This window comes from Pelmatolapia mariae, linkage group LG10_11 (assembly GCF_036321145.2).
Source record: "Pelmatolapia mariae isolate MD_Pm_ZW linkage group LG10_11, Pm_UMD_F_2, whole genome shotgun sequence".
NCBI lineage: Eukaryota > Metazoa > Chordata > Actinopteri > Cichliformes > Cichlidae > Pelmatolapia > Pelmatolapia mariae.
The window spans coordinates 29,787,599-29,805,503 of NC_086236.1; the positions used below are offsets into that span (position 1 = coordinate 29,787,599).

The window sequence follows — 17,905 nt, forward strand, 5'->3', positions numbered from 1 at the left end:
AGGCCACACAGTGAATCAGACAGCAGCTAAGGCAATTAACACAGAGAGACACTATGGTAATGAGGCTATGGTGCTTGTAAGGTCACTCACGTTGTGCATGTTAAGCCACAACTCAGGGCAGCGTTTCTTTGCCACTTGATTAATTGAAGGTGACATAAAGGTAAGAGGTGCAGAGTTAATTTATCTGATTTGTCCCACACTGACAGTTGCTAAATAATACAATCTTTATGAGTTTATTTAATCATCTTCCTGATCTGAGGCATCGTGTCGATCTTTTCAAGAAAATGCCACAAACCTTGTTCTTGTTCGATGGACTGAAAACATTCATTGTGTGGAGGGAATTATCAGTCTTGGTAGAGTTATGCAGTCTTGGACCGTACTTGTTAGCTATGTCTTCGTCCTGTAAATGCATCTTCCATGGATGCAAGAATGTTCAGCTTGAGCTTCTCATTTAAATGTCCTCAGAATTATGAAAGAACTAATAGTCATAATGACTCAGTCAATGCTCAGCTGTGCACAGAGGCGAAACTCATCACAATGAAATGGAATCAGGCCTCATTTTACAGTTATAAATAAAATTAGACATTCATTTGCATGTTATTGAGTGAATAAGTATTTGATCTCCTCTGACCCAACCAGAATTCTGGCTCCCACAGATTGGCTGTGTGCCCATCTGGCACACAGATTACAGTCAATCAGTCAATTACAGATATTCCTGATCTCACTTCATTATGTGTATAAACCACACCTGTCCACATAATCATCATGGCGAGACCACAGAGCTGTTAAAAGATGTCAGGGACAAGACTGTAGACCTGCAGAATGCTGGAATAGCTAACAAGACCGATACCAAGAACCTTGGTGAGAAGCTGACGTAGCTCATGTGATTATTTGGAAATGGGAGAAACATAAAATGACCATCGATTGCTCTGGTCTGAACCTCTTGTCTCATGGCGTGTAATGTATTAAATAATGTATAATGAGACAGTATAACCTCCTGGCACATTTTGAAGACCAGAAGAAGATGAAATTTAATTTGACTGAACTCCATGGAAATGCTGTGCCTCATACAAAGATCACCACATATTGTAATGGCACAGGTTTGGCTTTTCTTAAAGGGATTTTAAATCAAACAAGATGTGATTGAAGTGCACATTTTCAGCATTAATTCAATTCAGCATGTTAAACAAAAAGTTTGCATTAAGTATTTAGGGATTATTGGCACTTTTATAAGAACATATTACACATATACATGGTAGAAAATGAAATGACTGTTTTTATTAACTGAATGAATGAGTCTAGAACTCGTGGAAATTTCCTGTATTTCCTTCCTGATGCTCTGTCACTGCCTGAATCTTTTTTTTGTTTTGTTTGCTAGTTTTAGGGGCATCTCTCTGCTAAACTCTGTTAATCTTATAAGAGTCAAATTAAAGAGTCAAATGGTAATATACAATACAATTTGATTTATATAGCACGTTTAAGACCGGGGGTACGCCAAAGTGCTTCACAGTAAGGAATAAACAGGAAATGATTACACTGAACAGTAAGTCATTAAAACAAGGTAAAATAGAGAAACAAACAAAGGCATTAATAAGTAGAGATAGAGAGAACTGAGAAATGAGTAGCGATACAGAAGTTAGTGAGCGGTGAGAATTAGCAAGTAGGAAAAGCCGGGTTCAATAGGTAAGTTTTCAAGCGTGCTTTAAAGGATTGAATGGAGTCAGAGGCACGAATGCTAGCAGGAAGACTATTCCAGAGGTTTGATGCTACAGAGGCAAAGGCATGGTCACCCCTAGTCTTCAGACGGTGCCTGGGCAGGGCCAGAAGTAACTGACCAGATGATCGTAAAGAACAGCTGGGAGTATAGAGACTGAGGAGCTCGGTGAGATAGTCAGGCGCAAGGTTGTTTAGGCATTTGAATGTAAGCAGCAGAACTTCAATACGAAGTTTAGGAGTCAGCCGATGTAAATCAGGGAGCACTGCAGTAATGGAGCCAAACTTTCTAGTTCTGGTTAGGAGACGAGTCGCAGTATTCTGAACGAGCTGTAATCGTTGGAGGTGAGCGAGGTGGAGTCCAGAGTAGAGTGAGTTACAATAATCTAACCTGGAGGTCACAAAGGCATGGATATGTTTATGGATAAGTTTATAGTAATATGTAGTGCTTTTACTCTTAAATAAGGTTTATGTAACATTAGGCTGATGTGTCCCTCACAAAATAGTGGAAATGCTTCTTTTTTCTAGGTACTTGTGTGGTGATATACATGTAGGTAGTACATTAATACTGTGGAGTGGAAGAGGAGGTCTGTGGATCACACAGTTTTTGATCGGTGCTAGATTGAGTGGAATAAAGTGGATAAATGAGAGCAATTTATTTGATCTGTGACATTCTCTTTTTTGCTTAAGTAAACATCTTAAACCAATGCAGGAGACTCAGATTTGGTCCTCTGCATCATTCTGAAAGCTGAACACAATCCTGTTAGTAGCAGCAGCAACAACACCACCAAAATCTTCTTTTTTTTCTCCACATCTTGATTGTGTAATTAAAAATCCACTCTGTTGTTGTACAGACGCAAAGTTGAAAACATTTATGAACTTAACTGTTGACGTCATAATGCCATGAGTTCCTTTTGATAAATTATTCCGAGCTGTCAGTAAAGACCCAAACAGAAACTGTACACAGCGACATCAGAGTTTTCTCTACCACTCCATACTGCAGAGCATGAACTGTGTCCAGAACTCCATATGAACATCTGGATTTAATTGCACTGCTTTGTTTAGAACATCAAGAAAACGTGTTACAGTATTTTGTTTCAAGTTGTCATTTTGATATGCAACATGGAACCTTAAACACGACACACAGATGAAGCTGTGGAACCTCCCGTCATGTCGATATGCTTTAGCTGCTAACTGATTGCCATTTGTCTAATTAATCAATCCCCAGCTAACATCAGCTATTAATTCACTGATGAGCAGGGTCACAGCACACTCCTCACACACATAAATCTTTGCCTGTTACTGATCCAAAAATAACTGCACAGCTTGATTTGTCTGATTAATCTCTGTGGTGCACTACAAAGTGAAAAGACTTTATTATTTAGCTTGTTTTTTTTCTATCCATGGATTTGAGATATCAGCACGACTGTAGGACTTGCTGCTTCTGCTGGAAGCTAGTAGCAATAAAAACACCCTAAGCTTTAAGTGTTCAGTAAAAATGTCCAGTTATTACACACACAGTCCATTTTAGGTCTCAAGTGGGAAACTATTGATTGAACCACAAATCTAACAAAACAGCTTAAACTGAGTAACACCCACTTTCCAATATCAATCCAGAAACATGACTCAGCAAGATGTTGCTCTTAGAAAAAAAAAACAATCTGCTATTCTCCTGAGGCAATCTAATGTTTTCAATCAGCAGCCAACATCAGCTGCTGCTGGTGTGGCTGCCAGTGCTGCCAGTGCGTTCCAACTGGCATCAGACCAAATGGCTACATTTGGCCTAACATATAACACCTCAACAGTCATTGTGGAAATATAACACAAGGACTTTCACTCCTAACTTCCCTTCACCCACTTTCTATCTTTATTTTTCTTTTTTCATTCCTCCCACCATCTCATTTCTCTGTCCTGCTCCATTACTTTATTTCCCTTCCCATTCCTTGTCTCTGCTGGTTTGACACTTTTTGGCCGAGTTCCCAGATAAGAGAGTGGTATGTAAGCAGTATGGAGGAACAGCTATTACACACAGTGTGCTCTGATCAGAGACGCTTCAGATCACAGCGACAGAGATGCTTCTCATCACGCCTGGAACTCGTTTGGAACTCGGGTCACAAAGGTCGTCCGCCTGACTCCAGCAAGCTGCCTCGGACATTATGGTAAGAGAAACCAGCGAATATACATCCTAAGAAGTCTGCCTCTCCGTGAATCGCTACCTTATCATGGTGGAGGGGTTTGTGTGTCCCAGGGATCCCAGGGGCTATGTTGTCTGGGGGCTTTTGCCCCCTGGTTGGGTCTCCCATGGCAAATTGGTCCTGGGTGAGGGACCAGACAAAGAGCGATTCAGAAGACCCTTATGAGGAAAACATCGAGGGAACAGTTTACCCTGCCCGGGATAAGGTTACCGGGGCCCCGCCCTGGAGCCAGGGCCGGGGAGGGTGCCCGAGGGCGAGCATCTGGTGGCCGGGCCTCAGTCCATGGGGCAGCCCAAAAAGGGAACATGGGCCCATCCTCCCGCAGGCCCACCACCGGCAGGAGGCGCCATAGGGGTCGGGTGCATTGTGTGCCGGGTGGCGCCCAGGAGCGGAGGCCCTGGCGGACTGATCCCCGGCTACCAAGACTGGCAATTGGGACATGGAATGTCACCTCTCTAGTGGGGAAGGAGCCTGAGTTAGTGCGTGAGGTTGAGAGGTACCGGCTAGATATAGTCGGGCTCACCTCTACGCATGGCTTGGGCTCTGGAACCAGTCTCCTGGAGAGGGGCTGGCCTCTGTCTCAGTCTGGAGTTGCCCCTGGTGAGAGGCGACGGGCGGGGTGTAGGGCTGTTCGATATAACGATATATCGAACATCATCGTTTGTTTCGTGGTGTCGCAAAATAAACTGTTTACGGCAAGTTTTTTTCATGGTTTTGATGGTCACTGTAGTGGCTATATTCATTTCTTAAAGCTCTCTCTTTCTCTTATATTTAATATAACCACACTACGGACGGACAAGCGCCTGTTTTTATGGGTTGTCGTTAGCAACAACCACGGTAAAACCATCGCATGTCCGCTTGTTTAATTTCCACATAAACCTTTCACAATAAATAAACGGAATCACGTGAAAAAGTATGCAGAGTATTGACGGATGAGAGGCAAAAAAGAGTCGTCAATAAACCTTAGACTCAAACGTTAGAACAGGCTTTTCCCCGGAGCACGCCGTGTAATAAATACTCACAAAGAAAACGGCGGCCGTTACAACCTGTCTAAAAATGTATCGTTTCATGCATCGGTTAAAACACTCGACTCCAGGTACACGATGCCCAGCTGGAAACACTTCACCTACCAGAGATTGACAGAATTTACAGAAAATATTAAATTTTTTGTGATTTATATCGTTATCGGGACGATAGATGTTTTATATCGGGATATGAGATTTTGGTCATATCGCACAGCCCTAGTGGGGTGGGTATTCGAATATCCCCTCGGCTTGCTGCCGGTACGTTGGGGTTCTTCCCGGTGGATGAGAGGGCTTTGTTCCCTGCACCTTAGGGTCGGGGAACGGGTCCTGACTGTCATCTGCGCTTATGCGCCGAGTGGCAGTTCAGAGTACCCAGCCTTCTTAGAGTCCCTGGGTGGGGTGCTGGAAGGTGCTCCACCTGGAGACTCTGTTGTCCTACTGAGAGACTTCAATGCCCACGTAGGTAACGACAGCGAGACCTGGAGGGGCGTGATTGGGAGGAACGGCCTCCCTGATCTGAACCCGAGTGGTGTTTTGTTATTGGACTTCTGTGCAAATCACAATTTGGCCATAACGAACACATTGTTCAACATAAGAGTGTCCATAAGTGCATGAGGCACCAGGACGCTCTAGGCCGCAGGTCAATGATCGATTTTATAATCGTATCACCAGACCTGCGACCATATGTTCTGGACACTCGGGTAAAGAGAGGGGCTGAGCTGTCAACCGTTCACCACCTGGTGGTGACTTGGATCAGGTGGCGGGGGAGGACGCTGGACAGACACGGTGCACCTAAACGTGTAGTGAGGGTGTGCTGGGAACGCCTAGCAGAGGCCCCAGTCCGCGAGATCTTCAACGCACACCTCCGGCAGAGCTTCAACAGCATTCCGAGGGAGACTGGGGACATTAAGTCCGAATGGACCATGTTCAGCACCTCCATTGCCGAAGCTGCTGCATTGAGCTGCGGCCGCAAGGTGGTTGGTGCATGTCGTGGTGGTAATCCCCGAACCAAATGGTGGAAACCAGAGGTGAAGGGAGCCACCAGGCTGAAGAAGGAGTCCTATCGGCCTTGGTTAGCCTGTGGGACTTCGGAGGCAGCTGACAGATATCGACAGGCCAAGCGGAATGCGGCTCGGGCAGTGGCTGAAGCAAAAACTCGGGTGCGGGAGGAGTTCGGAGAGGCCATGGAAAAAGACTTTCGGACTGCCTCGAAGAGATTCTGGCAAACCGTCAGGCGTCTCAGAAGGGGAAAGTGGTGCTCTACCTGCACTGTGTATAGTGCTGGCGGAGCGCTGCTGACTTCGACTGAGAAAATTGTCGGGCGGTGGAAGGAATACTTCGAGGACCCCCTTAATCCCACTGACATGTCTTCCGAGGAGGAAGCAGAGTCTGGGGATGAGGGGGATGACCCGCAAATTTCCGGGGGTGAGGTCACTGAGGCAGTTAAACAACGCCTTGGTGGCAGAGCCCCTGGTGTTGATGAGGTCCGCCCCGAGTTCCTGAAGGCTCTGGATGTTGTAGGGCTGTCCTGGTTGACACGTCTCTACAATGTTGCGTGGAGATCAGGGGCAGTACCCCTGGACTGGCAGACCAGGGTGGTGGTCCCCAGGGTGGTGGCATAGACTTTCCCAGCCTCCCTGGGAAAGTCTATGCCAGGGTGCTGGAAAGGAGAGTTCGTCCGCTACTCGAACCTCAGATACAGGAGGAACAATGCGGTTTTCGTCCTAGTCGCGGAACACTGGACCAACTCTTTATCCTCTCAAGGATACTTGAGGGTGCATGGGAGTTTGCCCAACCAGTCTACATGTGTTTTGTGGACTTGGAGAAGGCATTCGACCGTGTCCCTCTGGGTGTCCTGTGGGAGGTGCTGCGGGAGTATGAGGTGTCTGGCCCATTGCTACGGGCCATTTGATCCCTATACAACCGTTGCAAGAGCTTGGTTCGCATTGCCGGCAATAAGTCAGACTCGTTCCCGGTGGGTGATGGGCTCCGCCAGGGCTGCCCTTTGTCACCAATTCTGTTCATAATTTTTATGGACAGGATTTCTAGGCGCAGCCAAGTGGCGGAGGGCTTGGGAGAAGGGAGTGATGGGAGAAGGGAGCGGGAGATCGACAGACAGATTGGTGCTGCAGCTGCAGTGATGCGGATGCTGCACCGGTCCGTTGTGGTGAAGAGAGAGCTTAGTGTAAAAGCAAAGCTCTCAGTTTACCAGTCGATCTACGTCCCTACCCTCACCTATGGCCACGAGCTGTGGGTAGTGACCGAAAGAACGAGATCACGGGTATAAGCGGCGGAAATGAGCTTCCTCCGAAGGGTGGCCGGCCTCTCCCTTAGAGATAGGGTAAGAAGTTCAGCCATCCAGGAGAGGCTCAGAGTAGAGCCGCTGCTCCTCCACATCGAAAGGAGCCAGCTGAGGTGGTTCGAGCATCTGACAAGGATGCCTCCTGGGCGCCTCCTGGGTGAGGTGTTCCAGGCATGTCCCACCGGGAGGAGGCCCCGGGGCAGACCCAGGACACGCTGGAGAGATTATATCTCTCGGCTGGCCTGGGAACGCCTTGGTGTTCCCCCGGATAAGCTGGAGGAGGTGGCTGGGGAGAGGGAGGTCTGGGCTTCTCTGCTTAGGCTGCTGCCCCCGCGACCTGGCCCCAGATAAAGTGGAAGAAGATGGATGGAGAAGTCTATCATTTCCAGAGCACTGTTTTATGCCATTAGTGACTCGATGTCTGAAAACCACTGGGAAAATCACAAGGTTATTTCCACTGTCCAACTGGTCAACCATAGTAAGAAATACGTGCATGAGATGCAGTTACATAAATGTTCAAATTTCATGACTCTCAACTAAAGCATTTCTCCTACTTAAATGGATATACAACCAGGAGAACTGGGAGATATTATACAGAGTTTTTAATCATTCAAGCTTGCATAGAAGGCAGCATCATATCATCACACTGAAGGTTAGAGCGCTGACAAAACTGAAGAAGTACCTCTGTCTCAGTCTGATAGAAGTCTACAGCTGTGGCATCACATTTAATTACAAATTGTATTAACAAAGAAATCCCCTACTGTCATCATTCATTTCCTTCCTCACCATGACAACAGTTTCTCAGAAAGATCAACAAATAATGACCATGGGTCCACATCTGCATGTCAGTGAACACAACTCTGGCAAAGTGCTTATAAAAGCAGAGATAACAGCATAAAGCCTAGAAAAAGGATCGATTCATTCATCGTACATTCATGAACTTTGTCCAGACTCACAGTCATGAAGCCGTCCAGTAATCCAGAGTCAGGTTTCGGTGGAGCCTGCAGTCGCTCCATGGACCACTTCTCGATGATAGAAGCCACCTGGCTGTTCTCGGTGTTGAGTATCCTGAAACCCGTCATGTTTACACCGCTGTACCGGTAAGGTTCCACGTCCAGTGCAAACAGATCCTGGAAAGAATAGATACAATGTTAAACTCTATGTATCATTTTATCCCCACTTATCCCTGCTATAGGCTGAAAGGTAAGGTGTACCCTGGACAGGTTCGTCAGTCTATTATAGGTTTAATTCCACAAACCCAACTCACCTGTCAACTTGTCCATCACTACTGCAAACAAGGAAGGGGTCAGAGGTGATCCTCATTGTGATCCCACCTCAACTTTGAGCCCATATGCCACTCCTACCCCACACTCCACCTCAATACTGCTGTCCTTATACATGTCCTGCACTACCTAACAGACTTTTATGCTACGCCTGACTTCCACACAGAAAAATGTTAGAATACCGTAGTTCCTCTCTTAGTACTATATACAAAGGCACTGATAATTTAGAATAAACACCCTTAAAGCAAATATTGCATTAGCAGTACGTTTTCTTTGTAAGGAATTCACAAAAAAAAAGTAAAGTACAGAAAGAGAAGAAGAGTGACAGCGTTTTGATCCCTGACAGCACTAACAGCCTTTCCAGAATGAGAGTGGGACGGAGCATTTACACTTTGATCTGAGTCAAATCTTTGACCTTGACATGTACACACAGGCATTTGTGGATCTTGCATTTTGTTATGTAGATACTGAGAGGAAGTTTATTCTGAGATAACCAAAGGCAAGGTTAGGACACATATGATCTCTAATGTGACAGATTTTAATGAGCTGTCAAGAAGGACTGCTATTATGAAGACAACAACAATTTAATTTCAGTTCAATTCAGTTTTATTTACACAGCGCCAAATCACAACAACAGTCTGCTCAAAGTGCTTTATATTGTACAGTAGATCGTACAATAATACATACAGAGAAAAACCCAACAATCATATGACCCCCTATGAGCAAGCACTTTGGCGACAGTGGGAAGGAAAAACTCCCTTTTAACAGGAAGAAACCTCCGGCAGAACCAGGCTCAGGGAGGGGCGGGACCATCTGCTGCGACCGGTTGGGGTGAGAGCAATGGGTCATTTGAACTAATTCTGAAATAGTTTCACCAGTTGGCAGCAGAAACAGGGTAATTATTGTGGAAGTTACGATGAAAGGAATATAATGATACATTTAAAAATTACATTAACAAAATGTCATCTATTGTTGTTATTTGTCATTCGTCAGCACTGCATGTTCACTAGCAGTTTGCCAAATACTAGTGTCATTGTGTACATGCGGCTGGCAAAAACTGTTTTATAGAAATCTTTTAAAGTATATTATTTACTTTGACTGAAAGAAATTTTATTTTTGAAAGTTAGCCTTTTCCCTATATGTACCAAAAGCAGCGATACTGTTCCAAATGTCTGAAATGATTGAATTGAAGGTTTGAAATGCTTTGTATGTATTATTGTAGGGTCTACCTTACAATATAAAGTGCCTTGAGGGGACTGTTGTTGTGATTTGGCGCTGTATAAATAAAATTGAAATTAAAAAATTAAAGTTGTTTGGCTCGAAGTATGTGAGCAGATAGTTAAAGAAAAGCACCTGCCTCTCTCCTGATGCGTGCCCAAATGAAGTTTGGATGCCTTGGATCACCAGATGAAAAATCATGTCATCATCTCAGTCTCATCTTTTATTAATCTGCCACATCATTTAATTAAATATCCGGACTGTGAAAGAAAAATCATCGAATAAAGCACCGATGAATAGAATTACAACAGTGCATTTTATTTAATCATTTCTTCAGTTTTGATATCTCCAAACAAATGTGTCTGTGTAGGTTCTCCATCATCCAGCTCATGGTAATCTAAGGAGCTTGAAAAGAAAAGCGACTGGACTTCTTCAAGTTTCTTGAAGATGATTCATCTCTTATCCAAAAAGCTTCTTCAGTTCTAAAACCAAACCGTGGAGAGTCTCAGATAATTAAACCCTAGTGGGCGTTGTTCCTTAAGAGGCTTGTTGACACACTACTGATCGTGTGACTCATACATGAGGCAAGGTGTGAGAAAGGGTGTGGGTCATTATAAGCAGAGGTTTCAACTGAAACCATTGTGAGACAATGCTTCACCCTATCATGTGACCTATGGAGATGACCTGACCCAGGATGTGAGTGGGCGTTAAGGGGTCTGGGAAGGATCTCAAAACTGGATTATAGATGGCAGACAGTTGGTGTCGTAAGCCCCGCCCTCTGTTCAAAGATGGTCATTCACAGTGGACACAGATGCATCTTTCACTCCTCTTTCAAACCATCTGTCTTCTCTGTCCAAAATGTGAACATTGACATCCTCAAAGAGTGACCTCTGACCTTTAGGTGCAGATGTACAGCTGGGTCTTGTAGTCACAAGACTACACAAGACTGCAAGACTCAGTCACAAGGTGACATACTTTGTATGTTACATACATACCATAGCTCAGGGTGGAATTAGTAGCACTTTTTACACAGTAAGACTAAAATATTAATCAAGAAAAAGATGAAAAAGAAGAAAAATGAACAAACAATAACAAAAAGAGGAAGCAGAAAAAAGGAGGAAAAATATGATGGAATGAAGAAACATTTGGAAGATGAATCATATTAAAAGATATCATCAGCTGATAAAGGAAGGATAAACCAAGAGAAAATAAGATCAGTTCTTTGTTCTTATGTTACAAAGTAGTGTGATATTATTTTCTTTGGCTCTGGAAAATGAATCACCCTCTGAAAGAAAAATAAATGAAATGAAGATTGAGAAGCTGCACCATCTAATGTTTTGACCATGCAACAAATCTTTATGGCGATATGGAACTGTGAGTTTGATCTGATGAAGAAATGACTGTGCAGGACAGTCTCCGACTCTACTTACCAGTGTGGTAAATATATAGTGATAGTACTCTGTCATCATCCCCATGGCAAGAGCCTAAGAAAGACAGTGACAGAAAGGGGCACATTGGGAGAGATTTATAAATAAATCAGGAAGCAGATAAAATGTTTTGTCATATTCTGCACACACACACACACACACACACACACACACACACACTGTTTTGTAAGGCTACATCGCTGTGTTACCATGTAATGTGAGAAGGCATATATTGTGCTACACTGCTTTAGCCCAGCAAAAACAGAACCATGTGAGGTAGGACACAGCACCCAGGGTGATCATACATTTAGAATACTGCTAAAGTACAATATGCAGAATCCTGTGGAACATCTGGAACATTAGCATCACCAAACTAACATTCACAAGTAGTATTAAGCACTGCAGAGTGGAGCTGCTTTTCTTTATTTTTATTTCAAAAAATCAAAAACATCTTTTTCCAGTGTTAAACTATTGTTTTCATGGTATAGAATAGAATAGAATAGAACAGAATTCAACTTTATTGTCATTGCACATGTCACAGGTACAAGGCAACGAAATGCAGCTTGCATCCATCCAGAAGTGCTTTAGCCATGATATAGATATATTACAAATATATATTAGCAATAATATAGATATGTAAGTATATTACAGAAATGGGTCTATTATGGTATGTTATAATGTACACAGTATGTTATGAATATGCTATAACTATAAGTATGTACAGGCTATAGTGAGTGCAAGCTATGTACAGGCTATGAACAGGATATAAATATGAAAAACTATACAGAAATATGAGATATACAGCTATACAGAAATGTGAACTATGCAGGTTATAAACAGGTGTATAATTAAAAATTATCGTATTGTACAGAATGATTATTTACACAGAATTATACAGTAGTGCAGTTAAGATATGTGAGCTATGTGGATAATGTGGTATGTAAAACGAATCAACATTTCTCAATAACAGAGCAGTCTGCAGAGTACTAATCCCTGAATATGCAAAGGTTTGTGTTACTGCATTATGTCATCACAAAGACGGATATGTTCCTGTAACACTAAATACATCTTCTAAAAGCAAAAACAAATGTGCTCATTGTGCTTGTAGCACACAAGACTGAGTCTGATTGTGGCACATTTTCATTTAACACTTTTCTTCTAGTGGACAATAACCTGACTTCTTACTGCCATACTGTTGAGGAAAAGAAGTTCAAAGTTGTTCTGTGAGATTGTTTTATGATCTATTAGATGAATAATTACTATAACGCCTTGCCTCAGTTGTTCTCTTCTGCTCCCAGCATCAACAGTGAGCAACAGCCCTAGCTAATAGTAGCCTAGAAATAGAGTCAGCTAATCACTGATGTTAACAAACGGCAGACATTAAAGTACCATATAAGGATCGGCCCATGTACCAAACTCTATATAAGGACACCAAAGCGCTGATCTGGCTTCAAATTTTATTTTACCAGTGACAATCTGACTGTGTAAGCAAGCAAAAACCAGCCAGCTGCTAAACTGGATATCAAGCCCTTTGTCTGTGTTAGCATCACCAAAGAAAAAGCTGCACTGAACTAATAAAGGCATTCTAGCCAAACAGATATTTGGGGGTCAGCTCAGCACGGCATTTAATCTACATTTGTATGTACAGTCATGGCCAAAAGTTTTGAGAATGACACAAATATTGGTTTTCACAAGTTTGTTTTTATGATAACAATTTGCAGAAGGTTGAGAAGAGTGATCAGATGAAATGAAAAGTCCTTCTTTGCCATGAAAATAAACTTAATCCGAACAAACCCATGACCACTGCACTTCATCGCTGCCATAGAAAGACCTGCTGAGATCATTACAATAATCTTCTCATTAACTCAGGTGAGAATGTTGATGAGCACAAGGCTGGAGATCATGATGTCATGCTGACTGAGTTAGAATAGCAGACTGGATGTGTTAAAAGGAGGGTGATGCTTGAAATCATTGTTCTTCCTGTTAACCATGGTTAGCTGCAAAGAAACACGTGCAGCCATCACTGCGTTACATAAAAACGGCTTCACAGCAAGGATGTTGTTGCTACTGAGATTGCACCTAAATCAACCATTTATTGGATCATCAAGAACTTCAAGGAAAGAGGTTCAGTTGTTGTGAAAATGGCTTCAGGGCGCAAAAGAAAGTCCAGCAAGCACCAGGACCGTCTCCTAAAGATGATTCAGCTGCAGGATTGGAGTGCCGCCAGTGCAGAGCTTGCTCAGGAATGGCAGCAGGTGTGAGTGCATCTGCACGCACAGTGAGGCGAAGACTTTTGGAAGGTGGCCTGCTGAGGTAAAGTCATTTTCTCTGATGAAGCCCCTTTCCAATTGTTTGGGGCATCTAGAAAAAAGATTGTCTGGAGAAGAAAAGGTGAGCACTACCGTCAGTCCTGTCTCACCCAACAGTAAGGCATCCTAATACCATTCATCTGTGGGGCTGCCTCTCATCCAAGGGAGTGGGCTCACTCACAATTTTGCCAAAAAACACAGCCATGAATAAAACATCCTCCCACAGCAACTTCTTCCAACCATCTAAAAACATTCTTTTGAGGAACGATGCCTTTTCCAGCCTGATGGAGCACCGCCCCATAAGGCCACAGTGATAACTTAGTGGCTCGGAGAACAAAACACTGAAATTTTGGGTCCATGGCCAGAAAACTCTCCACACCTTAATCCAATTGAGAAATTGTGGTGAATCCCAAAGAGGTAAACAAACATAACAAACAAAAACCCACTAATTTTCACAAACACCAAGCATTATTATAAAAGAATGGGTCGCCATCAGTCAGGCCCAGAAGTTGTGAATTGCAGAGGTTATGAAAAAGAAGGGCCAACACTGGCCAACTCTTTGCAAAAATGTGATGTAATTGACAATAAAAGCGTTTGAAACGTATGAAGTGCTTGTAATTATATTGCAATACATCACAGAAACAACTCACACAAAGATCTGAAAACACTGAAGCAGCAAACTTTGTGAAAACTAATATTTGTGTCACTCTCAGAACTTTTGGCCACTACTGTATGTATTTATTTACTTACATGATATGTTAGCTGAACATTTCAAGGGTCAAGTTGCTTTATTAGCTAATTTTATCAGCTATTTATTACCAGGTTCAGGCTAGAAAACACTACATCTAACTGAAAATGCCTTTCGTTTAGCTCACTGAATGCATAAAGCCAAATGTTGATACATTTTTCCATTAGTAAGTTGTGTTTTGAAAAGAAGTAATATATTTGTAATTGCTAGTTGCATTCAAAGGCTTAGACAAAGACAAAGAGCATAAAACCTGGATATCCGAAATAGAACTTCTACTAGTTCATGGTGAAAAGAGTTAGTATAAGAACAACCCTTGAAGAAATGCAAGCATCTCCAACTGATCATGCATAATAATAATGGATTGCATTTATATAGCGCTTTTCGAGACCCTCAAAGCGGTTTACAATTCCACTATTCATTCACTCTCACATTCACACACTGGTGGAGGCAGCTACAGTTGTAGCCACAGCTGCCCTGGGGCAGACTGACAGAAGCGAGGCTGCCATATCGCGCCATCGGCCCCTCTGACCATCACCAGTAGGCGGCGGGTGAAGTGTCTTGCCCAAGGACACAACGACCGAGACTGTCCAAGCTGGGGCTCGAAACGGCAACCTTCCGATTACAAGACGAACTGCCAACTCTTGAGCCACGATCGCCCATAGACCCATAACATGTTGGACAGATGTTACATCCCATCAGGCCAAGTATCCCCTGAAAGTGTGAGAAGGCGTGGTAACGTGCAGAACATAACTCCCACAAAGAGCAGGCAAGACGCTTAATGTTCTTTAAATAATGTCACGGCTTTGTAGACAAAGCAGGAAGACATATTTGTATACGAGCAGCAGACTCCCATATTATGATCTTGTTAATAGTTTTACATCTTCACTGCATACAAAAGAATTACTCATGACAGATATATCATTACATCTATGTCTGTATAGGCTGTGAGTCATGGTAGTCTAAGGAGCGTGGAATGAAAGTGACTGGACTGTTTCAGTTTCTTGAAGCTGTCGTCTAAGAAGCTTCTTCAGTTCTAAAACCAAATGGTGGAGAGTCCCAGGTATTTAAATCCTATGGGGATTGTCCCTTAAGAGGGTCGTTGACCCACTTTTGAGAATTTGTCTCATCACATAAGCCAAGTTGTGATAAAGGTGTGGGTCATCCTCAGCAGAGGTCTGAGGTGAAACCACTGTGAGCCCTTACCTCATCCCATCATGTGACCTATTGAGATCATCTTATGCAAAATGTGAGTGGGCACTAAGGGCCTAGAAAGGGATCTCAAAACCTAATTGTTGTTCCATTTGTCATTCTTTTTTTCCCCCAAGTTGGTGTCAGACATTCTTTTCTATCCATATTCACTGAATTGATGAAGGCCCAGTTGGGATAACCACATGTTGTAAGGGCTTTCTTTGCATGTGTGTTCCTTTTTTTTTCTTTGCAGCGTCTGCCCGGTGTTGTGGCATCCTGATTACTCCTAAATTATCTATCCATGAAGCCAGATAACACACACCAATGAGTTAAACTGCAGGAATGTCTTAAAGACATAAAGACCTGGATGGCCGCTAACTTTCTGCTTCTTAATTCAGATCAAACTGAGGTTATTGTACTCGGCCCTGAAAATCTTAGAAATATGGTATCTAACCAGATTCTTACTCTGGATGGCATTACCTTGGCCTCCAGTAACACTGTGAGGAACCTTGGAGTCATTTTTGACCAGGACATGTCCTTCAATGCACATATTAAACAAATATGTAAGACTGCTTTCTTCCATTTGTGCAACATCTCTAAAATTAGAAATATCCTGTCTCAGAGTGATGCTGAAAAACTAGTTCATGCATTTATTACTTCCAGGCTGGACGACTGTAATTCATTATTATCAGGAAGTCCTAAAAACTCCCTGAAAAGCCTTCAGTTAATCCAAAATGCTGCAGCATATTTTGTTCATACTTCATTGGCTCCCTGATAAATCCAGATTCAAAATTTACATTTTTATAATCACCTATGAGGTCTTGAATAATCAGTCCCCACCTTATCTTAAAGACCTCATAGTACTGGATCACCACCACAGAGCACTTTCAGACTGTTGTGCTTCCTTGGGCTTTTAAAAGTAGAATGGGAGCAGAGCCTTCCCCATATGGAAAAGATATATATAAATCTTATAAAGTTTGTATCTGTCTTGTGTGAAACTTGTATGAAAAGCATACAAGAGTGAAAACAGATATAAGAGCCCTTGAAAAATTATATAAATGAAACTTGTATGTTTTGGATACTTACTAAAACAATATATGAAAGTAATGAGAAATGAGTAAATCATATAAGCCTTCTATGATTCACTATATGAAGCAAGCTAAAGCTGATGCAAGTCTTTTATAAGTTTGTTCTATTTCTTTTCCGTATGGGTTCAGCCTCCAGGCCCGCTTCTGTGGAACCAGAACATTTTAGGTCTACTTTTAACATTGGGTTTAAAACTTCCCACAACGGACTGAGTGTTTCTTCTTCACTCATATTTTTTCACTCACTCAAATTATTTGTTTTTTTTCTGTTTTCTTTGTATTATCATAGAGTCTTTACCTTACAGTATCAAGCACCTTGAGGCAACTATTGTTGTGATCTGGCACTAAATGAATAATAATTTATTTAATATACATAAAATATTATATTATTTCGTTTTTTAAATATAACAAAATCTGGTCAGCGGGGGAAAATTTGGTTTGCATCAACTTAGCATGAAAATCTGACCTCTGTCATGCTTATACTCAGTATGACTCAGTCTCTCCTCGTCTGCCTGTAACAGACATACATTCTACTAGGAAACAAAATTCAGCAGTGGTAATAACACCTTTACAAAGGTAATGTGTTTCCAAAAAATGAACCCCTACTCTGTATTATTCTGTTATGAGCCGAACTAACTGTGTGGCTATTGGGTTTGGATCATCAGGAGCTGCTTGTATATGTGTCTGTGCTGTGTGGTGATGGCTGTATACGCCATTTGGGATTACCTACACCAGTACATAAACAAACCACAGACTACAGCTGTGCACAGAGGATGTATAAGGGCACAGGAAGGGATGATGTTGCTGCTAACAGGTGAGAAACCTTGAGAAACACTCCACAGCTCAGTCTGAAAACCAGCCCACTCAGTGGTGACTCATATCACAAAATCCTGGATCCTGTGATGACAGTTGAGTGCCAGAAACTTTTTTCTTTGGGGAAAAGAAAACAAACTAACAGAAAAACACATTCAATGAAATTAAAATAGCTGTTACACATCAGTATTAACATGATTATAAGAAGAGTCGCTGATATTTCTGGAGTACTTACATTACATTACATTTATATTAACTTAGATTTAAATAAAAGTCCAATCACATTTTTTCTCTTGTAGCAATCAATTGAAAAACGCAGGAACAACCAAAACTAACATAAAACATCTGCTGGACATTTGTCAAAGCTGGGAAGGCTCCTAAAGAAAGCTCCAGGTGATCCAGGAGAGAAGAAGGACAACTGCTGCCTGAGCAAACTCTCAGTGATCCCGTACGTGTCAGGGGTATCAGAAAGGTTGAGACACACTGTCTCTAAACACCATGTCTCTCTGGTTTTTGAACCCAAAAACACAAATTGGAAGTATTTGGTTGCATAGGTATTTGGACACCTTGATTGCTATGAGTACTTATAACTAATTGGT

The 17,905-nt window shown here is 42.5% G+C and overlaps 1 protein-coding gene across 3 annotated transcripts in view; it reads right to left on the minus strand.

Moving 5' to 3' along the window:
• grik2 (glutamate receptor, ionotropic, kainate 2) overlaps positions 1-17,905 on the minus strand; it is a 348,416-nt gene that overhangs the window by 211,593 nt on the left and 118,918 nt on the right. For all 3 annotated transcript variants that reach the window (XM_063485023.1, XM_063485024.1, XM_063485022.1), the window contains exons 6-7: positions 11,167-11,220; positions 8,192-8,365 (exon numbers count right to left, since the gene is read on the minus strand). In XM_063485023.1, the coding sequence (XP_063341093.1) occupies positions 8,192-8,365; positions 11,167-11,220 (228 nt within the window). The remainder of the gene's footprint in view (positions 1-8,191; positions 8,366-11,166; positions 11,221-17,905) is intronic.